The 23,981-nt window shown below is 49.5% G+C and overlaps 1 protein-coding gene across 1 annotated transcript; it reads right to left on the reverse strand.

Moving 5' to 3' along the window:
- Positions 1-1,848: 1,848 nt before the first annotated feature.
- Positions 1,849-18,933, reverse strand: sapcd2 (suppressor APC domain containing 2). The gene is made up of 6 exons (XM_018744715.2): positions 17,558-18,933; positions 9,675-9,811; positions 5,592-5,738; positions 5,183-5,284; positions 4,548-4,670; positions 1,849-4,422 (listed from the first exon to the last, which is right to left on the reverse strand). Exons 1-6 carry the CDS (start codon positions 18,327-18,329, stop codon positions 4,294-4,296), a joined length of 1,410 nt encoding a protein of 469 aa, XP_018600231.2. The 5' UTR covers positions 18,330-18,933; the 3' UTR covers positions 1,849-4,293.
- Positions 18,934-23,981: the final 5,048 nt, after the last annotated feature.

Consider the following 23,981-nt stretch of genomic DNA (forward strand, 5'->3'; position numbering starts at 1 on the left):
CATTTCCATATTGACGGAAAACAAATAACTTTATACAGAGTTAAAATGATCTTACCTGAGAAAATAGCAGTTTGAGTTGAATTTTTTCAGCAATTATTCAGTCCCCTACAATCCCCCTTTTGCATCAGCAATTTATATGGCTATGTGTATGGATGTCCCGACACCAAGCAACAGCAGGATCATAACCATTGCCAGTGGCAAAGGGTGGAGCCCTTGTAAATTTGCACTGAAAGTCATGGCCTCACTGGCTTTGGTTTACCGGAAGCTGTTGACAAAGTTTTTCAAGAGACATTGCTCTTAAAGTATAGTAACAAGTCTAAAGAGAGAAACACAAACAGCAAAAAATAAGCGATTCAAGAAAGTCTTGGACCTTTCTTTAAAGACGTAGAGCCCCTCTAGATGATTTATTATTATTATTATTATTATGCTGCTAACTGATTCTGCTCTGCAGGAATTCGCAGTGTATTCTGTTGGTTCTTTCCAATTCACTGCATTTAGTACGTAGTATGTTATTCCGCTTATTGCATTATTTCACATATGCATTTAGAATATAGTATATTATTCTGCTTATTATTGGACGCCACTAACCTTTTGTTTTGGACTCTTGTCATTTGTGTTCAATGCTTTCTCTATTGAGGTTTTATTTGCCTCTGGAAATTTAAACACAAATTTTGCATATTTCGTGCACTGAAATGATTTTCATCTGCTGAGAAGAAATTCTCTGTTACATAATGTCTGGTGCCACTATGTTCAACAAGGTGTATTTATCAGAAGCCGGTTGTCAAACTGATTACTTTTTTCCTCAAAAAAGCATCTTTTCTGTTTGTTCTATACAAATATCTTGTGCAGTATAAACTGGTTAATGCCATCAGCCAAATCATACAAGATTTTTGCAGAAAACCCTGAAACATTCCCACCTACTGATTTTGATGAAACCTATAACAGCTTATTTGAAATATTCTGCAAGTGATGCAATGTCAGTGATGGCGACCTCATAATAACTGATGCAAAGTTATTATGTAATGTTCTGAATAATTTTGTATTGTTTGGTTGATAACTATATATATTTACATTTATATGCTTATATATATACATATATACACTATATATATATATATATATATACACATTTTATATATATGCATACGTTTTAGAGTTCTTTTGCGCAAATGTAAATCATAACAGCAAATCACAGCCAGAATTATGTACTTTTCTATAAAAACAGTATACTGTTAAACTGTTATAACAGGATATGTAAAATTATCTCTATTGCATTACTTTACATTTTCCTCCATAACTGTCACTATGAGCAGAACCACATATCCAGTTTCGTGCAGTAAACATCTGCTAAATAAAAATGTGCTCACTATAAAAACATTACTTATATTAAAATGTTTTCACTGAGGGGGTGCAGTGGAGCAGTGGGTTTGGCCGGGTCCTACTCCGTGGTGGGTCTGGGGTTCGAGCCCCGCTTGGGGTGCCTTGTGGTGGACTGGCGTCCCATCCTGGGTGCGTCCCCTCCCCCTCCAGCCCTGCTCCCTGTGTCGAAGGGTTAGGCTCCGATTTTCCGCGACCCCACTCGGGACAAGCAGCTGTAGACAGTGGGTGTTTTCACCAATACTTTACAAAGTGGGTGATTATTCTGTGCCATTTTACACAGAGCAAAGATACCTTGTTGAAAATCTCCACGAGCACAACTATATCCTACAAAAGCAGATAAATTAATTCAATACAGCAGCACACAAGCAGCAATATGACTGTCCCCACCTTGCATTACAATTACACTGCAGGGAACACAAAGCACAAGCACAGGAAGTATTTAAAAGAGTTTATTAAACACAGAAGACATCTTCCTGCTACATATCCGTTGACTTCCATGCCTTCCCATTTAGGACAGATTATATCCGCAACACGGGTCTGGCAGAATCCTTCTTTTGTTTACATCACCCTTGAAACCTTTTGAGAAATATGGTCACGATACATTCAGCAAACCAAGGGAAGACAGCCGGCCCAACACACAACCTGCCAATCCTGCCAATTTCCCCACTTTAGCATTATGGTTACTAAAGCTTTTTTTTTTTTTTTTCTGGCGCCGCATTCTAATTGAAGGAAGGACAAATCTCCGAACTTGCCGTTGACGATTGTAAACGAAACAACTGAAGTGTGACTTGACGGGGCGCCTGTGGAAAAAGAAAACTAGAAGGCGGCTTTTTAATTGCGCGCATCATGACATCTTCCGTTTAATACGTTAAAAGCGTTAGCTTTAGGGTGTCAAAGGGTAGCGTGCCAAGACAACGCTCCCATGTAAACACAAAACGAGTCTTGTAAATGACACATGGAAGGAGAGCGAGGGAGGTTGCGGAGCAGCTTGTTCACTCCTGGCACCTTTGGCAGAACCGCTCTTTGCTCACAGCCAAAGAGAGGCACAGGGTGTACTTCTCACCTGATTGGAAAAAAAAAAGTCACTTTTAATAACTACGAGCTTCGCGAATCAGGAGGATAAAGTGAAAAATGTGTGCTTGACGCAAGCCAGTAAAAGAACCAGAGAAGGGATGTAAACACCTGTGTGCAACAGATCCCCAAAGTACCTAAGCTACACCACAGGCTCTGATTTTTTTATTCAAATATTTTATTGGAGCGGCTACACACGTAGCGTAGGTTTCAAGCGCAGAGATTCACAGGTGCCCCGAGGGAGGCGGTGGGGTGAGGGCAGGGCTCTCTAACACAATCTGTTCATGAAATCCACGTCTCGAAACAGACGCGAGAAACCCTGATTTTGAAGGCGCGCAGCATCCGCGCCACGGAACTGCACCGGCTGGTGCCAAATTTTGCCCGATCAAAACTAAACGGTATGAAAACAGCGCGTCCCTACGGCCCTCCAACTTAAGTTTCCAAACAAGAGGAACGTCAAGGAAGGAATAATGGGACAGGGGCTGTCCAAAACGTCTACTTTCCTACAAACGAGAAACAGGGCTCACCGAAGGGCAACGGTGCCTGCTCGGCTGGACCGGTATCCCGGAACATTGCGGAACTCTGCGTTTGACAGGCATCCACGCCATCCCATCCCAGGTGAATATTAGTGGAGGAAAAGGAAAAAGCATAAATAATCTACCTCGCAGGGTTAGAATGTGCAATGTTCTGCTCAGATTCAGTCCAAACGGCCTTAGGCGGCGTGCGCCGAGCCACACCAGCACAGCAACCCGTACACAGGACGAGGGACATGTGACAAGAGCTGCGTCGCGTGCGTTCATCCATCACGCTCCACTTTCAGTCAGTCCTCCGAGGAAAAACACTTGCTCACTACAAACGACACACACTTTCCTTTCGGTCCAGGCACAGCCTCAACGTCCGTTTTGTTTGCCGCGCTGGACGGGGACCGGAGGACCCCCTTGAGCGCGACACGTCAAAACTTCAAATCCCTTCAACATGCTAGGCTCTTTCTCGTCTCTCTTTTCCCGTGCCACCCCAGCGGAAGCTACGGATCCCTTCATCGCTCGCACTCATTATGCCCCATCCTGAAAGTAATCCGTGCACTCTCCTTCTTCCACTCGATCCGAACGTCTCCAAATGGACCCGCGATGGTGACGCATCGAGGTCAGCTGGTGAGCGAGCACTTGCCAGCTCTCTTCGTCTTGCCAAAATAAAGGTTTGGCTTCCAACACCAATCAAGTTTTACAGCAGTAATTAGGTTGATTAAATGCATGGAGAATTAAATCAGTCAGTCTGGTGGGGGGGTTGGGGGGGGGGGGGGGCTTAAATCAAACCAAGTGTGAAAATACCCTCAAGAGTTTCTCATTAAAAATGTAACAAAACAGTCAAATAGGGATCAGTCCAACTTGGAAACTGGCTAATGGTTAATTAGCCTTCCTTCAGAGCAGCTTGTGTTGGGGCTCGCGGAAACGCACGACCGTGACCATGTAGACGGAGGCCCGCAGCACAGCAAACCGCGTGTGGGAGGAGTCGAGTAACGGCTATTGTGTCGGGGTCGTGGGATTGGTCGGCGGGAGGAGGAGCCGGGAGTTCAGCAGTCACCGGTCGAGTCGGGTGGAGGCGGAGCCTAACACTAATAGAGGTCAGACGTTCAAAGGTGCTGCTCTCATGGGAGTGTGCTCATGTAGGCGGAGCTTAGGGTGCCGCCACCGTGGGAAGAGGGCGAGGTGTCCGACGAAGGCGGAGCCTGAGATGCTAAAGGTAGGTCGGCTTACGCGGAACTTCCAACGTGCTGACACTGCCGGAGTGCTCGCATGTAGGCGGAGCTTAGGGTGTTGCCACCAGGCCGGAGGGGGTGGGATTTCAGATGAAGGTGGAGTCCAAAGCGCTGCTGTCGTGAGCGCTGCGAGCGCGAGCCTCGAACAGCTGCTTGATGAGCGCAGCCTTCTCCTGCTCCAGCTGGGTGATGCGCTCACTCTTCTCTGTCACCTCCTGATGGTGGGAGGGTGTTGGGAAAGAAATTAAGATGTAGATGTGCAGGAGGAAGTGCAGGCCAGGGAAGAGATGAAGGACGGACTCAGAAAGCAACGGTCAGGGGGACAACAGCAGCGTCTAACCTGAGTGAGCAGACGATTCTGCTCTTTCAGTCTCTGAATGGCTTTCGGTGCTACGGGTGGCGGCGGCGGCGGCTGAGGGTTCGAGGGAATAGCTGCAGGCGCAGCACCGTGTGATGCGAAGGGCTAGAAAAAACAAGATGATAGAAAAGGAAAGTTTTCCATGATTTTCAGAACTAAAAACGTTCTTTCCTCCGACCAGAACGGAAATGTCACCCCGTACATAACTAACACATTACTCTAGAATATTAAGCAAGTCGGAAGCAGTGTAACTGACCCAGCATAATGGTTCCTTCTATTATAAACATTCAAGTCACGAATTTTCAGAAGGTATCGTAATTTTCCAGTTTACTTTTACCTGTACCTTCACCAGAATTCCTTTTTCTACCACATCGTTCTGCTGCACGGCGAAATTTATGGCACAGGAAAGCGTGAAGCCGCGATGCTCTTGAGTTTTTCTTCGTCTTCAGCGGAGGCAGCATGCGATCGGAGTAGTTTTCAGGTGCCATTTTCACGCATCCTTCTCATGTGAACATACCCACATGTGCCTACTTGCTCTGGCACGCTACGCGACACGGACACGTGCGCTTTTAGATACGCCCGTAGTTTCAAACGCGCACACGGACACGCGCACTCACCATTCCAGAACTGGATATGAGGTCACCAAGGCAACGGTTCACTTCCTGCAGTTTAGGAAGGAGGATGTTCATGCGACTCTGACTGGATTCTGCAAAAAAATCCTAAAAGGCAAAGAGAATGAGAGCAGGTCCTGGCCATGTCACCTGTGACCGTAAGCGCTTTGCTGCTCAGACCCGTGTGGGATGCGTCATCTGGCTGGATACTCATGAAGCACAGGGTTTGAGGCTCACGGACAACGCGACCTAAAATGATTCTCCCATTCAGACAAGCGGCTCATTTTTACCGCGTCAGTTTCAAAGTACTTTACTCAAGGGTCCTGCAGCAGGTGTCGGACCGAACCCCCACTAACAGTACCCTTTCCACACAAGTACGCTACAGATGTGACCCGGTCCTCTGTTGCCGTCTCACCGTGCAGCGGCTGGCCTGGCCCACGTGCTTCTGTCTCTCGGCCACGCCGTGGATCTGGTTCTGGTACCATTCGCGGGCCCGCTCCACCACATCCAGCCCGGCAAGCAGGGAGTCCTTCTCCTGCTCGAGCTCCTTCATCTGTTTCAACTTGGCGGGAGCAAGAAACAAGAGACAGCCTCTCAGCGCCGATGACGACAGCGAGGAAACACGATCCCTCGCGCGTTCGCTTCGCCATCATCCCCCCCCATGAGGAACCTGTGAACTCAAAGCAGGGAAATACAAGGACGAATGTAACGGTTCAAACTTGCCGGAGAGAGAAAAGATGCATTCGCACCCTGGAATGCTGAGCTAAGAAACGGAAGAACCGATCCATCCGCGCTCATTTTAACCAAGACACCTCTGCTCCTGGAGGAAGGGCAGCGGATGGGTAAAGGGCTCGAAAACACACACACACACACACACGTTTTCAGAACCGCTTGTCCCATACGGGGTCGCGGGGAACTGGAGCCTACCCGGTAACACAGGGCGGAAGGCCAGAGGGGGAGGGGACACACCCAGGACGGGATGCCAGTCCATCGCAAGGCACCCCAAGCGGGACTTGAACCCCAGACCCACCGGAGAGCAGGACCCGGTCCAACCCACCGCGCCACCGTGCCCCCCTACAGCTCGAAAACAGCCCCGTTCAAACGAATGGTGACAGCAGCACTTCGATTAACGAAAATCCAGTGACGCGAGAACCCCAGTTGTTCTCCTGGAAGCAGAAACAGGGCAATAAATGCACAGAACTTGGACAGTGTGTGTGCGCGCGCGCCAATAACACACTGATGGGGGTGGGGGGAAGGGGAGCACCCGGGGAAGGTCAGCATCAGGGCAGCTATACAAAACAGAACAAAACCACAGGCCACTGCCTCCATTCCGCAGCCTCCTCTTTATACGTCCAGCTGCGCTTTTGTGCTTTTCCTCGCCGCTTTCATCGCGCCGTCACGACAGCGCGCACACACACACACACACACACACACACACACACACACACACACACACACACACACACACACACACACACACACACACACACACACACACACACACACTGCACAAACGCTACACGCTCACCGACGCGTTGGCACGTTCCTCCGCGCCGCGCAGACACCACGGCGCCCGGTAAAGCTCGGTTACAAAAGGTTACGCTTCGCTGCTCTCCCCGTTATTAAACGAAGGCGTTTGCACGCTTGGACTCTCCCCTTATTATTACACATCACACACACATTTAATTCCTTAATGAATGTGTTAAAATTAAAAATTAATTGACATTTTTGGCCTGTAACATGTTTTTTTTCTTTTTTTTTTGTCACGGAAACAATTTTAAATGCTTCGCCTACGACGGCGGGATCTCCCCGGGGACTTTCGTGACATCCCGAACCAGCTCACGCTGATATCCATGAGCCATGTTTTTATTTTGGAAATTAAGCCACAAGGTATAAAGGCGACAGTGTTGCTTGTTTACTCGGAATGAAAAGTTGCGCGAGCGACTCCCTCGCTCCCGAAGTCATTGATGCGCGCCACGCCTCCTGGAGGCAGCCCGAGCGCCGCTTCGCTCTAGGCCGTAACCATGACAACAGGAAGCCGCAATGTGTGGCGGCTCACAGCGCCCCGAGTCAGGGTGCAAAACAGCGCGGGGAGCCATGGAGCTCCGACTAACTTGGAGAGGAGAGGAGAAGAGAAGAGAAGAGAGGAGAAACCTGTTGCATGATGCCAACTCTGCTCAGAAATCACATTTACTCTTCGCTACACACACAGAGTGTGAAAGGCAGCTGGCAGAGTGAGAAGCGTGACCCACGGCGCCAGCGCGTGGGTTTGTGTGGTACGGTCACGGCGAGAGTAAAACCGCTCTCTGCACCACGAGCCACCCCCCATGAGGGTGAGGTTGGGGGAGATGCAGAAAGGGAAGGGAAGGGTTAATAGTTGACATAGGAGGAGATGTTGGGGGGGGGTGTGGAGATCCTTGCAATCATACTTCTCCTTACTTTTGTTCCTTTCTCCTCGAGAGTCAATTGAACATCCCAGAGAGCGCGGCTTACGGCGCCAAAGCGACACATCCTGTCACGCGAACGACCCGCGGCCGAAAAAGTGAGGCGCGGCAGGGCGGCGAGCGGCGCTCGAGAGCGAGACGACCGCAGAGGATTCACAGACCTCCCAGACCTCCCATTCTCTCCGGCACGTTGGACCCTAAAGCGCGAGCTGAGCAAACGATAACGACGACAGATCTCCGAAGTGACATCCGGTCCGAAAGAAAAGCGCATCCCCGCCGGAACGTGCGAGCGCAGCCGGGTTTCGGTGCTGCTATTTTTAACCGCGCATATCTGCACTGTTATCAGTGTAAGGGAGAACACACATGCCGCAAGTGAGCCCTGTTGACACTTGTTAATCTCACCCCGTGACCCCCTGTTGAAATATTGACAGGGCGACGACGCACACGAGCGCTCAACACTCCCCCCACCCCACCCCACCCCACTCCAACTCACCCAGAGGAAGAAGTGCAGCGCCCTGCTGCTGTACAGGCTGCTGCTCAGAGGGATGAACACGGTGGTGTACGCTGCCCAGACCGCCATCCAGGCAGGGCCGGCTCGCCCGGGAAAGTCCCCTGCGTCCAGGCCCCCCGGCGCGAGCCGGCGAGTTACCGCCGGGGGACGGACGGCCAGGGCGGGGGGTGTGTGGGGGGGCGCTCGGTACCGATTCAAAGCGACGGCGGAAAAGGGAGACGGGGTGCGGCGAGCCCGGGGATGGAGAGCCGGAGCGTGCGCTCACCGCGCGAGGAAGGAGAGAGGGAGGCGGCGGCAGAGAGAGGGGCGAGAGAAGGGGGCCGGAAAGTGGGAAAGCGAAGGGGTGGGAGGGAGGGGGACGGAGGGGCGGGGATGGGGGGGGTTGGGTGGGACAGCGGAGTACGCGCCGAACGCATGCTTTCCCGTGCAGCCCGTGAGCGCCTCTTTCCAAGCCGGACATTTTCTACTGATTTTTTACGCACGTTGCCCAAGGGTGCAGCACTGTCCTTCCTGGGGACTAAAGCTGGACACCACACACTCGGGGGGACGTCACCCTCGGTTTTAGCGCACGGGGCCGTGTTCCTTCTCGCTGCTCTCGGGACGAAGTAACTTAATAGCCAAAAACCAACTTGTTTCCTCATTACTATTTAGCTGATGCCTTTGTCTAAAGTACTTTACCATGGTACACACACACACACATTTTCAGAACCGCTTGTCCCATACGGGGTCACAGGGAACTGGAGCCAACCCGGTAACACAGGGCGTAAGGCCGGAGGGGGAGGGGACACACCCAGAACGGGACGCCAGTCCGTCGCAGGGCACCCCAAGCAGGACTTGAACCCCAGACCCACCGGAGAGCAGGACTGTGGTCCAACCCACTGCGCCACCACGCCCCCCCTTCACCATGGTAACCATGTATCATTCTCATCATCATCAGTGATGTCACAGAACCTTGAGGCGGAGTATATCAGGGGCTGGTACGTCACAGGGCAATCTCACTCACACACTCGCACAGTAATTGAGGCGCTCGAGGGGCAGCACGGTGGCACAGTGAGTAACACTGCGTCTCCCAGCGCCTGGTGGTGCGAGAGGACGTGGGTTCGATCCCCGCTCGGTCTGTCTAGAGTTTACACATTCTCCGTGGGTTTCCTCCCACAGTCCAAAGACATGCTGTTCAGGTTTCCCCCATAGTGTGTGAGTGACAGAGAGAGTGAGTTCTGCTGATGTACGGATGAGTAACCCCTTATAAGTAGTGTATGTAGCAGTGCAAGTTACTGTGGTGAATAAAGTTTGTGGGCTGATAACACTACATAGAATTCATTGGAAGTTGCTTTGGAGAAAAGTGCCTAACAAGTAAATGTAATGTGAAAACACATGTCTTTGCACTACAGGAGAAAACCAGACCTTTTTTTCCCCTCCTCTTAAGTTAAAATCAGGAAACATCCAAACTCATATTATTGTTTATTAAAAAAAATTAAGAAAAAGGGCAGGGGGGGTGTAAACTGACTGTGTTCTGGTACATGTGTGGAGGTGCATTCAGTACCATTCCATAGTCTACCCCATTAGTGATAGTGTGGCGCCTCTGCTCCTCCCGGCTCCGTGCGTGACGCCTCGTTGCGCACAGTCCCGCGGCGGCGGTTTCGCTCCGTGACCGGGGCAGGCCCGGCCCCTCGTCGGTACCTGCGGAGAGAGAGGGAAAGAGAGAGCCCTTCTGGTAAGCACGACGATACGGAAACCCTTACAACGGTTACCTTGTTGTACCATCAGGCACACAGAGCACCACGATTGATTGATTGATTGATCGATTGATTGAGAAGAAAGAACCAAATGGCCACAAAGGGAGAAGCTTTAATAAGTACCTTTCATACGAAACTACAGCTTTTTTAAATATGTAAGGAGTGACAAGAAGGAACAATTGAGGCTGCCTGTTTACATTAAGAAATACATGGGGGCCCGCAAGGGAAAAAGAAATGCGTAAAAATCAGATCAAATAAAGGCTGAGAGCACAGCCGTTCCCCGACCTACGTCCGAGTTCCGTTCCGAGGGGGCGATCGGATCTCAGAACAGACGCAAGTCGGACGCGTGATAGCAGGGCCCGTAAAAGTCGTACAGCTCTACAGCATTCTTTTATCCTGCTCGGTTTCTACCATGATTATCTTGTTTTCTATTAACCAGTTTTAACGGACATTTTATATGAGTGTAGTTTTTTTTTTTTTTTAACCTTTTAAGATTCTTTCATTTTTTTTCATTATTTATCTATTTTTTTGTGGGGGATGCTGTGGTGCAGCAGGTTTGGCCGGGTTCTGCTCTCTGGTGGGTCTGGGGTTCGAACCCCACTTGGGGTGCTCTGTGACAGTTTGGCACCCCATCCTGGGTGTGTCCCCTCCTCCTCCACCCTTGCGCCCTGTGGTGGCAGGTTAGGTTCCGGTTTGCCGCGACAAGTGGTTTCAGATTGTGTGTGTGTGTGTGTGCGCGCGCGCAGGTGCTTTTTTTTTTTTTTTTTTTTTTTTTTTTAAATATATATATATATATATATATATATATACACACACACACATACATACACATATACACACACGATGCAAGTTCTGTCATCATTATCTCATTTTAACTTAACCAGTTTTATGAATTCACATTTTAAACCACTCTATGGCTTATTAAAAAAAAGAAGATTCATTGTTTTTTTTTTTTTTTTTACCTTGTTAGTGTTTTATATATGTAAAATCAATATAAAAGCATGACACTGCATTTGGTTTATTGTGGTAAAGCATACAGTTCAGAGAAAAATAAATCTTATGCAATACAAAAAAAAAAAAACCATTTAATCAGATTTTTCCATCATGTGAATTTGATGCCGTAGGTGCACTTGTACTTGGCTGTGGGTTGTCACAGTCTTCCTCTCAGTAGGTTGAGAAGAACGCCTACATTTGTTTGTATTGTTTGCTTCCCCCAATAGATTTGAGAATAGCAATTTATAGCTTCTGGAATTTGTCGATCAACTATGGCGAATCTTGCGAAATTCCGGTCCATGCTTCCCAAATCTGCAAGGGCTTTATTCACTTGTGAAAACATTTGCCAACCCCTTTCCAGCGAACTCCTAGGGCTCCTCTTTTTTCCCCTCTTCTTCTTTCCTCCTCCGCAACTCTTTCCTCTTCTATTTCGATTAACTCTTCGTTGGTCAAACGGCTTTTTTGCTCTTGCTTGTCATCTTCTCTGGGGTTTAATACAACGATTTAATCCAGCACAAAAATTTGTTAGATTTACTTAAATAATGCGCGCTTACCGAATGGCAACAGAGCGAGAACAGGGAGATGCCGTGCTGTACACAGTTGCGGGATTTCGTCTGATGGTCATTATCGCACGCATGTGACCGTTGGCACTGGCAAATGTACGACCAAGCATAATTTTTATACTTGCGTATATATTTTTTTTTAATTTACACAGTTTTTTTTTCAGTGTATGTACAGATGTTCACAAGTCACATGGGTCATAAGTAGGGGAGAGACTATTTAACAAGAGGTGCCCCATTGGCCCCCTCTAGTGGCGACTTCGGGAACCTGCAAGGTTGTCGACTAGATTCGCTTGAGAGTCCAACGGCAGTCCCCTCAGACTCAGTCCAGTGGTGTCGGACAGGGTGCCCCATCGCCCCATTCTCTCGGTCCATTTGCGTCACTTATTAGGGACAGCTGGTACTGTAGAGTCTAGAGTTGCTGCCTTTGGACCTAAAGGTTACAGGTTCTAATGACAGTTCCAGCATAGTACTCTTGAGCAAAAGTATTTACCCTAAATTGCTCCAGCAAAATTGCAAAGGTAAATCACTGCAAGTAACTTATTATAAGTTGCTGGGGGTGGGGTCAACTAACTAAATAACTGTGAATGTATTAAACTTAGCTGTCGCTTTTCTCTAAAGCAACTTACAATGTTAAGTTACGTACACAGAGCAGGGTCATTTCTACCGGAGCAGTTTAAGGTAAGTGCATTTGTTCAAGGGCACTACAGTAGCGCATCCAGCTGAACCGACAACCTTCCGATGCAATGGCTGCAGCCCGACCCGCGGTCCTAACCGTACTCGGCCGTTTCAAACGGCACTGCTCCATCACTCCTCCATCACTCCTCCAACGGCCCCGTGCAGCGTCAAAGATGTCATTGATCTGGACAGTCGGCGCTTACAGAAGCGACAGGGACAGCAGCTGAGCTCGATTGGTTTAACAGACGAGCGATGCGGCATCGATCTTCACGTCCATAAATAAAGCATTTTAATTAACGCGTCGCCCACTCTTGTTCCTTTTAATTATTCGGGTACCCAGGCTTTACATTTCATGAGGACCATGTAGTGTAATCTGCCATCAGTAATTGTGCTCTGCCAGATACCTCTGTTGGAAGTTCTCTTACATTGACGAAGTAGAACACAGGAAGTGAGAAGTGTGTGTGAGCACCACTATGCAAGACCACGTGTTCTGATACTTTGTGCTGTTCAACATGGTCACGTTTATTCATTTATCAGAAATGCCATCGCAAAGCAGTCACCTTGTCCAATACCACTGTATACTATAGTATACTGCCGGCAAACATTACAGGAATTACTAGGGGTCATTGTGATAGATGGTGTGATGACCATTTACAAGCTGTTAGATCAAGAGAGAAGTGTCTGAAAGAGATGCATTTTGAGAGTCTTGAATATGGAAAGGGATTCAGCAGTTCTGAGGGGGTTCAGACCACCACACTGGAGCCAAAGCAGAGAAGCTGTACACTTTTGATTTTGGACCCCTTTGTGCAGCCGGAGGAAGAGGAGTTCAGTGCTCTTGCTGGGGTTTAGGCATCATCTCACGCCCACGGGTCACAAAGGGCCTTCGCCTCTTCGTCCACCAATCCAGTCGGTGAGATCACGTGACTCCGCCCTCATTTGTGCGGCCTGACCCTGAATGGCGTGAAAAGGGTTCTTCTGGAACGAGCTCATCACGGCTCAGAAGTTAATCCCGCACAGTCAGCAGGCTCCAAAGAGCTCACCTTCCCCTGCCAGCCAGCCGCTCCTCCCCCATACCAGCCTGTCCACACCGCCACCAACACGGGGGGGACGGCACATGCGAGCGACCCGGCGATCAAGAAAGTCCATTCTTAAATTATTTTCTTCACTTGAATGGTCATATTACCAGTATTGTCACTTTTCTGGAAGCAGAATGAAAAATGGACAGATGGTCTGGGTGGGAAATATGGCACACATGCACGTGTGTGAGAATTAGTGTGTCATTCAAGCAAAGAAAAACCAGAAGTTTTACATCGATCTCCACAGAGCCATGCGGCGCTGACTTCACTCCTACGCGCTGCCTCTGCACCCAAACTCATTTGGGTCAAGTGCTTCAGCATCCCATGTGAGTCTCAAACTCAGAACATAGCGGTCTGAGGACTGCACATGTCCACAGGCCGCTCGTCTATACCCCTCCACCCCAAGCAGGAAGGGAAAGAACAATAACTTTGCACCGGTGCCCTGTCGGAACTGTACCCAGCCTCGTACCCCATGTGTCTGGGATAGGCTCCAGACCACAGTGACCCTGCCACGGGCAAGGGGTTTATCAATAATGGACAGAAAATAACTCTGCAATCTTACATGGCACATTACCTGAAATCCACAGTGCACATCTGTAAAGCGAGGTGAGGCTCGAACCTGCGACCTCTAGGTCCAAAGGCAGTTGTTCTAACCATTATACCGGCTGGTAATTTTACTGGATGAATTTAGGGTAAGTACCTTGTGCTCAAGGGATTCAAACCTGCGACTTTCGAGGCCAAAGGCAGCAACTGTAGCCACTCTGCTACCAGCTGCCCCTTAAACGCAACAGCAGTGTTTTGAGGGAGAGGGTTCAAGGGGGGGGGGGGGCGATGGCACAGCGGGCTTGGATGGGTTCTACCTTCCAGTGGGTCTCAGGGTCGAGTCCTGCTTGGGGTTCCCTGCGATGGACTGGCGTCCCGTCCTGGGTGTGTCCCCTCCCCCTCCAGCCTTGCGCCCTATGTTGCCGGGTTAGGCTCCGGTTCCCTGCGACCCCGTATGGGATAAGTGGTTTAGAAAGTGTGTGTGTGTGTGTGTGTGTGTGTGTAGGGATTACTGCGCTTTCGTGCCTATGCTATCGGCATGCTGTAGTCCGCCCTAATCCACCCACAGCGCTTGCCAGGGAGATCACGCCACCGCTCTCCCGTCACCCGCCAGGTACCGGCAGCGTCGACACCACATTACACCCTCGGGGTGACTGGCGACATGGGCAGCCGCGCACAGCCCAGGTCAAAGGTCAGCAACGGTCACCCAGCGGACATGAGCTCCCAATATTTACAGCTTCAGAGGAGGGAGCTCCAGTTTAACTATCTTAGAGCCCATCGGACATCCGGATGGACGCTCGCCTTTCCTTTCCGATCTCTTACAATAACCCAATCTGTTCAGCTCGCATCCGAGCGCGAGGCTTTCGCCATCGAAGCCCGCGCAATTCCCAGCCACGCGTCAAAGCTGGAGGAAGAGAAGTGTTGGATTTTGAAATCCAGTCCGATTTCGGGCCACTGATCGCCGGACTGACCGTTTCTTTTCTTAAATATTTCAACTCGGAGTGACAACGCTCATCCCGCAACCTAAGTAACGCAAAAAAGTTATCTATGCACAGCTATTTCAATGGGCCACTAAAGAGTGCCCAAATAAATAAATAAATAAATAAATAAAAACCCCCGCAGATCCCTAAGACAACATGTAGAGCTCAAGGCCGGTCAATAACCTCCAATTGCATGATGGGAAAACGGAGACTCCCGGGAGGGGGGGTACCGGCAATAAAGCGGTAATAGAACTCGGACCGCGAGCTACAACACGACCGCAGACGCCCAACGCAAGATCACCACGATCCACGTAGGCGCACGCGTCTCGATGAGCACAGCAGTCACACGGGTGTAACCGATGCCCTTCATTTCTACGTCGTAGAAAATTCTAGGCACTAAAGCCACATAACACTCGTTCGGGTTTCAGCTATACGGCTTGTGGCGGTTTTCGCGGTTTAAAACAGACGGACAGCCCCAAAGCTCGAAAAAGGCGCAACCACCTGTGCACTTTCTTGTTAAAGCACAACCCAAATTCCTTTTCGATGAAACACGCACCTACAACTACTCTCACGTGCTTGGCGTGGAAACGTTTGAACGTTGCGGTCGACGCCTGAACTTTCATGTGGCTGAAGGGTCTATTTTGCCTGAAGGGAGGGAACCAACAACTCGAAGGAATTCCGCAATGTCTGGAACTTGTTAGAGCCCTACGCGATGACGCCCGTCAAACAGCAGAACCTTTCGGCCTCCCGCTCCAGCTCTACGCACGGGGACGCGCTCGCGGTTTCTCGGCGTACCGCCAGTCTGGACGTTGCCGCGAAGCAGCGCCGTTCGTAAAACTCACAAAAAGCATGTCGCTCCGGCGAGGTCCAGCATTTGACTTTTCTAGATTCCAATTTAGGGAAATCTGAAGCCAGGACCAGCTGCCTTTTTTTTCCTCCCCTTTATCGTGCCTCTAGCCGCCATCAGAAGGTCTTCATCACTCGGAGGAACTGACAGCACAACCTTCTTTCCACTTCTCGACAATCGTCGGGACTGCGCGCTGCACCACGTGGCGGCTCCGACCGCTACGCCGCCACAGCTGCCCATCTTGAACCTGGGTTTGAATCTCCGCTCCTGCTGCGATATCCTTGAAAACAGGATCCACCTCAAATTACTGCAGTAAAAAGACCCCTGCTTTACAAATAGTAAATCACTGCAAGTGATGTAATTTGCTTTAGAGAACACACACACACACACACATTTTCAGAACCGCTCGTCCCATACGGGGTCACGGGGAACCGGAGCCTAACCCGGCAACTCAGGGCGTAAGGCTGGAGGGGGAAGAGACACACCCAGGACGGGACGCCAGTCCGCCGCAAGGCACCCCAAGCGGGACTCGAACCGCAGACCCACCAGAGAGCAGGACTGCGGTCCAACCCACTGCGCCACCGCACCCCCTCCTGCTTTAGAGAACATCATCAGCTAAATAGGTAAGTGGTAAGCAGTACATCAGTTCTGGTGATAGAACCACAGAGTAGGATTTCAAGCTACAGACGGTAATCAAACCCGTGTGCTTCTCAAGCTCAAGTTTTGCATCGTCATTCTTCTACACAACTTGTACACAGAGGAACGAAATGTTTCTTCGGAGACCATGGCGGTGCAACACAGAACAGGAGTGCAGGACAATAAATAGAGGGCAAAATAAAAAAAGGGCTGTACCAAAGGCAGTTTGTATGGAGTTCTGCTGACATTCAGGCCACTGTGCACTGTCCCTTATTCAGGCATGACAGCATCACATTCTCGCATTTAATTTCTCTTTTCTATGATACTCCTAAAGTTACAAACGGCTAAATCGATGCTGTGATCCCTACCGGTCACCTAAAAGAAACTGACGTTTCAGCACAGTTAAATTCCAAGTCCAAAGTACGTAATGTACGAACTTGGTTTATGATAGAGACACTGCAGTGTTGGGGGGGGAAGACCTAGTGGTTTAACCTTGATCAAGGCATCAATCCACCGCCCGTGGGGGGAGGTCGTGTGCTTAAGGAGCGGACAAGGTGAGTCAAAGATGGTCACTCGTGTCTAAAAGAGGACTACAAGGACATTCCTATGTCTGTACGCCTCTCGCTGTGGTGTCGGGCAGCAAAGTGCCGCCTGCAGGCGGGTCACGCCCCCCACTGCAGCCTGGTCAGCATCATTATACAGAGAATCACACTTGATCAGATACCCCAGGAGGGGGGGAGGGAGAGGGAGAGGGAGAGGGAGAGAGAGAGAGAGAGAGAGAGAGAGAGAGAGAGAGAGAGAAAGCCACCCCGAATGGCCGACCGCACACCATCCCCACATCGAAACCGAACGCAGAGTTTTTAAATGCAAAGTTTCCAGAGGCAGCACCGGCTGGTAAGCGGGGCATAGCCCAGCGGATATAACGCAGCTTGGGCCACAGGCGCTGTGACAATCTGGATTAGTCTGCAGTTTACGGAACCTGCTGCAGGTGACCGTGCTGCCAGCATCCTGACCCGTGACCTCGGCCACGCGCACACCTGCCACGAGGGAAAGGTGGCGTTGCGGTTAAGGACGCGGACGGGATGCCAGATAATTGTTGGTTCGAGTCCCGCTCCTTCCTGCCGCAGCACCCACACAGGTATTTGGACAGGACTGCTCCAGGATTGCTCATAAATGGATCGAGTCCTGTAAGTGGCTTTGAGTAAAAGACTTCAGCAGATCACAGGGGGAAATCATGCATTCCTGCTTTCCTTCCTTCCCCCTCCTCCGCAGGGTCGCGGTGGATAGGAGCCAATCCCGGAAGCACGCAACGCATTAATGCCGCGTGGTGCATTAACCGGGAGCACTCGGTCGGCACGCGCGCCGGAGCTTGCTTACCTGCTGCTTTCTGCAGCTGCGGCGACTCGAGCGCGAGCGACTCTATGGTGCGCACGCGACCCTGCGGCACGCGCAGCGCCTTCCCGCCGAGGAGCTGCTCCCCTGCTCTGTACGGAGCGTCGTCGGGAGCCGCGGAAGGAATCCGCTCCAGGCTCCTGCCCGTCCTCTCGTACCCGGGACCGGTGTAGCGGGGGGGAGGATCCCCCGGCTTGGTGGCGGGGTACGCGGCTGACGCCGGCTCCGTGTGTCCGGCCCGGTTCGGGCGCGTGTTCATCGCGTTGCTGGGGCCCAGCGGACGCACTTTGCCGGGGGGCTGGTGGAGCTTCTGCTGGGGCTGCTGCTGCTTCTGCTGCTGGGGCTTCGGGGGAGCGCTGTCTTGGTTCAGCATAGAGAAGCGCAGCCCGGCCACAAAGCGCTCGAAGGAGAGGCAGCCGTGCGGCGGGGCGACCCTGCGGAGGCACTCGAGCACCCCGCGCGGCAGGTCACGCGTGTCGGCCCCCTGCCACCGGCTCTCTATCTCCGAGATGTGCACGTAACCCCGCTTGCCGTCGTCCAGGATGTCAAAGAGAGTCCGCAGGCTGTGCAGGAACGCCCTGGGCAGCCCGTCCGTGGAGAAGTGCGCGTCCGCGGGTTGCATGATCGTCCTCCTGCCCCCGCCGCCGCCGCCGCCGGGGCAGCCGCTCCGGCCGCTCTCCCTGCCCACACCCAGCCTGTCGAACGGAGCTCCGGGTAGTGGTAGTCTGCGCTCTCGATCCCCGGCGATCAGAGCCATGGAGCCCCGGCACCGATCGCAGCACTCCCTTGTTGGAGAACTTTCTGATCCCACTTAATAAATTAATGAAATCAATTTAAAAAGTGCCCCCCACGCGCCCGTGACACTCCCCACCTCCGGTACCCGTTCTTCGAGTTGGACTCTTCGAATCTTTTTTTCAACAGGACCGCCTTCGAACGTCACCGACCAGTTTTCCAACGCTTAACGTTGCCATTGGTTGCGTTTCGAAGTGATCGACTGCGATTGGTCAAGAGAAACAAAGCTTTAGTTAAACAGTTTTCTTGTACGTTAACTTTCCTATTGGTTGAGCTGTGATTTGCGCGATGCTGATTGGTCCAAACTCAATGCAGGCAGGAGTTTGAGTTTTTCCCTTTTGTTTTTTGAATTGCCCGGCGTCCGTCAGTTTTCACTCCTGTGTCCTGGGATTAAAGTTTTGACTTAACTCGATGTTTTCACAAATTACACACTAGTATTTAATGCTAAACTGATGTCCTTAGTTCAAAGTCGTCCTGAAATATTTATGCCAAGAAAGTAAACCCAAGTCCAATGGAAAATGGATGAAACAATGATCAACGGAGGATGGGATCAACAGGACATTCCCCTGAACTTCAGTACTTAACATTATTAAAAGATGAAGTAATATGCATTCTTTGAAACGTGTACATGCTGTTAAACCGGTTTACCGTTCCAGTACCCGTACACAACAAATCTTCTGTCACTCTGGCTGGATGCCTTGCAGTCCCGTTTATTTTTTGTGTATAGTGTCTTGCAAGCGTGCCACTTATTTGCATTATCAGATTGTTATAAAATTATATGAGAGTGTGCACATTTTTTTATCATTATTTACATTTATGTATTTAGCAGATGCTTTTCTCCAAAGAGACTTCCAATGAACTCTATGTAATGTTACTAGCCCACACACCTTATTCACCATGGTGACTTACACTGCTAGTTACACCACTTACACTGGGTCACTCATCCATACAGCAGTGGAACACACTCTCTCTGTCACTCACACGCTATGGGGGAACATGAACAGCATGTCTTTGGACTGGGAGGAAACCAGAGCACCGGGAGGAAACCCATGCAGAGATGGGGAGAACATGCAAACTCCACACAGACTGAGCAGGGATCGAACCCACATCCTCTCACACCACCCAGGTGCTACTTGTGCCACCCCAAAATTACGTGCTTTATTTATGCACTTAATTGTGTGTGTAGTACACTGTTATAAATACAATTATTCCATCCATTCCATCCATGCATTACCAGTAGCCACTTGTCTAAGGCAGGGTCACAGTGATCTGGATCCTATCCAAGAAACATAAAGCATGAGGCAGGGTACACCTTGGGTGGGATGCTAGCCCACTGCAGACCAATCTCTCTTTCTCCCTCTCTCCCTTGGCAATTTGGAGTCAGGGTTTCACCAGAAAATCCACAGCCCAGGAGCTGTGAGATTCCAGCTCCACCCGCTATGCCATAATGCTGCTCCAAAAACAATTAAATGCGAAAACTGAAAAAATGACAAAAATATATGTTGATTGCAGCTGTACAGATTTATGCTCAGAATGTAATTCTACGTAAAGTCAAAAATTAATACATGTAAAAATTGATTAATGATAAATGGCAGGGCATGGGGTGCACCTTCACATGAGCATATGCAATGTCCTGCTGTGACCCACCAGGATGGTCTTCACTGCCAGCATTGATTGTGGAGATGTTTCTGCCACCGAGCAAACTGCAGGGCTTATGAACAAACCCCGTTTCCTTTGGGAAGAGCCCGCTGTGTTTTTTTGTGAATGGAAAAGTTGGCCTCTTTCACATGACCCAACACCGAGCATGACCATCATACATTTAGGCAAGCAAGTGTCACCCCGATTTGGAAAATGGGCTTGTGACCATAATCGTTTTGAGTTTCTGGTCCATTTATAGCTGTACTTCCCAAGAGCAAGGTTCCTAACCTGAATTTACCTGAAAATGTACAGCTGTGATCACAATGCTTCTGAACTAGCAAACAAAGAGCAAAGCTCATTTAAAAGATGTGATTCTCAGTATTTGCTTTTCAGGAGAGTGAGAGGAAATCCTGCTGCTGCAGAATTTTACACAGGGCCCAGCAGTCTATCCTTTTCACCGAAGTTGGCAGAAGGATGAAAGTGCGCACTACTTAGTATGGACTGCACTCTCGCTCCTGAATGATTTCGCGCAGGGTCTCCACCTCTCGCTCAGACACACACACACACATACACACACACACTCTCTCTCTCTAGATTTCGCCACGTGGTGGGCTCAAGTATGCCGCCAAAATCGCGGTACCTCTCGTACTCAGGCGAGCTTCGTTGTTCATCAGATTTGCTGCGGACAAAGCGGATCGATCCTTTCTGCGGGCTGGTATCCGCCAACACACGCAATGCGCATACACACTTTTTTTTTCCCTTTTACGTTCTGAAATTCAAAATGTACTTTCATTAACTGGAGACTTCTAGTACTGCTCCAGCAATTTCGAGGAAGCACCATGTTGTTGAAATAACTCACATGCGCACACACACACACATCATCTGAAATCGCTTGTCCCATACAGGGTCATGGGGAGCTGGAGCCTAACCTGGCAGCACAGGGCATAAGGCTGGAGGGGACACACCCAGGACAGGACACCGGTCCATTGCAAGGCACCCCAAGCGGGGACTCGAACCCCAGACCCACCGGAGAGCAGGACCCAGTTCAACCCACTGCGCCACCACACCCCCCTTGAAATAACTCATTAGTTGAAAATAAGTATAATATAAATGAATGATTAGAAATAATTAGCAACCCTCCTTGTGTCTCTTGTGACACCCAAGCCGTCCACCTCCCCCCCACCCACAGCCACCCTGTCTTTCCCTTAAGATGTTTCACTGTGCATGTGACAAATGATTTGAGAATCAGCCCACCGCATTATCCCTTCGTGGGAAGCACTTCAAATCTTCAGATCTTAAGGGTTTTAATCAAAGCTGAGTTTACTCAGAACGTCGACTGCCAGGAGGATTGAGGCCAAGGAGGAGTCTGAAATTACTCAGGCTGCAGACAGAACATGCTTCTCCGGTCTCACGCTATCACGTTCCCCACACCATATGAAGATAATCTCCTCACATCTCCACCGGATACATCTGGAAAAGGGGAGCACCCGTACCCCACCAGCAACCGTGTCCCTACTTTTTCTGATTGTTTTTTTCTGTCTTTTCAATATCTGGTTGGTTTCTTTAATCAGTTTTCCGTGAGCTTCTCAGCTAAAATTGCCCAGTTCACGTAAAGGGAGAAAGAACAAGGCTGCTGGTTTCTGGGTTCCTGTGGAATTAATGTTATCTGCTGCGATAACATATCTGTTGGTCCTACATAGAGTGGTGGAACTATGACCATGTTTCTGAGATCAGTTTTGGATATAAGAAGAATTAACAAATATTAGTATTAGGAACACGCTAGATGTTATTTTGTTGTTGCATGTTTATTCTGCCCATTCATTTTTAGCTGTGTGTACATGCATAAGCTTCCATCATCTCAGTATTTCTCAACAATCACGCGGCTACGGTGTTTAGTGCAAAATGATGGCTACGTCTCTTGTGACAAAGGGAAGGTGCCCAGGAAGCCCCAAACCAGTACGACAAAGCTGTCCCAAGCTGCTTTCTCCTTCCAAGTGAGCTTCTCGGGGAATTCCTTGCACTCCAGGATCTTCTTCATCTGTGGGCCAACAAAGGCGCCGGCTTTGACCTTTGCCTCACACAGCTTAGGAAAGAAATCTTGACGGTGGTTGAAGGCTGATGACTCCTATCTAGAGCTGTGACAAATTGCTTCATAAGGCCCAATTTTACATGCAGCGGTGGCATCAACACCTCCCGGGGGTCCCACTTGACATTGTTCTTCCCCACAGTCCCACCTGTGGTAGTGCACCGCGGAGTCCCCGCTGACCAAAAGGCAAAGATAGCAGGGAAACTCGGTGCAAGGAATTCCCCAAGAAGCTCACTAGGAAGGAGTAAGCAGCTTGGGACAGCTTTGTCGTAGTGGTTTGGGGCTTCCTGGGCAATCGCAAGACTGAAGAGTATGTGGAGCTGGTTGACTCTGGTGAAGAACCATGGCAAAACGAGCTACAGGATGTCCCTCAAAGTCCATGTCCTTGACGCCCGTCTTGATAAATTCAAGGAGAGCATGGGTGCGTATTCAGAGGAGCAAGGCGAGCGCTTCCACCAGGATACACTGCACTTTGAACGCCACTATCAAGGAGCACATAACGAGAACATGATGGGAGGCTATATTTGGGGGCAGATTTGTGAAAGTGATTTACGGTATAATCGCAAATCTCAAAAAACTGCTCATTTCTAAATCTTTTGTGGTCATTTTTGTGTAACTTTCATATAAATACATTTTAATTTCAATTCATATGTTGTTTTTTTCTGACTTTGTGAACGAAAATGTGCAGATTTGCCCGTTTTCCCATTGGAAATAGGTACATTTCAAAATATTGTCCTGGTCACAAAAGCAAAGTTTGAAGGGAATTATAGCCAATTTCCATACTTTTTAGGCATAAGCGATTAGGAAATAACACTTACTACCCAGGAATGAAAATTGTGTTACATACTGATAATCGATGCACAGCTGGAATCATCCTTTCTACTGCAAATGTCACAGCACATTCTCTGACCCATTTTGCTCAGAGTCATTATCCACACAGAACAAATGTCAATCCAGTAAGCCCTCCAGCACCAGACAGCCCTCGCAACTGTACAATCCTTTGGTAGCGTATGTATTAATTAGCCTCTGATAATTGTACTATCTCCATAGCCTAAAGAAACAGTGGTACTATATTTTCCACACAACTCGCAATTCTGATTTGATAAACTGCTGAATTGCTCCTTTCCACAAACATTTGGGTTCCTTTATTGGTGAAACACACACACAGTCTGAAACCACTGATCCCAAACAGGGTCGCGGCAAACCGGAGCCTAGCTCGGCAAAATATGGTGCAAGGCTGGAGGGGGAGGGGACGCACACACGACGGGACACCAATCCATCGCAAGGCACCTCAACCTGGACTCGAACCCCAGACCCACCGGAGAGCAGGACCCGGCCAAACCCGCTGCACCACCGTGCCTCCTTTTATTAGTGAAACTCACTTCTTTATTAGTGTAAATTTAAAACCGGGCATTATGACTTATGAGCTGGGCCAGCAGTACTATTCAGAGCAGCTGCCGTGTGATTGAAAAACATGGGTTCAAATCCCACCTCCTGCTATACCCCTGAGTGAGGTACTTACCCTAATTGATAGAGTTAAAATTACCCTGCAGTGTAAAGAGTAAATCATTGGTAAGTAGCTTACTTTACAAGCCTAATTTGGTAATCTGCTTTGGAGAAAAGTGTCAGCTCGCAGAATAATCATAAATGTAATGTCATATATGAAATTTCTTGACATTACACTTACGTCTGTCACATTACAGTTAAATTAATCTTTGTGACATTTGCTCTGTGATAGCTCATTGCTCTATAATTATGTCAATTTCCCACCCCTCTAGTCAGTGTTGTCAAGCTGATACACTCTTTGAAACTGAAGGTCAACAATTCTCATTCAGGCAGCTGACTTTATAATGTGACCCCGGATGTCAACTGTTCATTAATGATCGTTGACTA

Source organism: Scleropages formosus, chromosome 6 (assembly GCF_900964775.1).
Source record: "Scleropages formosus chromosome 6, fSclFor1.1, whole genome shotgun sequence".
Classification (NCBI taxonomy): Eukaryota; Metazoa; Chordata; class Actinopteri; order Osteoglossiformes; family Osteoglossidae; genus Scleropages; species Scleropages formosus.

Excerpts from the sequence above, each read along its gene's own strand:
- sapcd2 (XM_018744715.2), bottom strand. The coding sequence starts at position 18,329 with ATGGCTCTGATCGCCGGGGATCGAGAGCGCAGACTACCACTACCCGGA. Across the intron at positions 5,285-5,591 it reads GCCAGGCCAGCCGCTGCACG|GATTTTTTTGCAGAATCCAG; the intron begins GTGAGACGGCAA and ends TTTGCCTTTTAG. Across the intron at positions 4,671-5,182 it reads TCATATCCAGTTCTGGAATG|CCCTTCGCATCACACGGTGC; the intron begins GTGAGTGCGCGT and ends TGTTTTTTCTAG.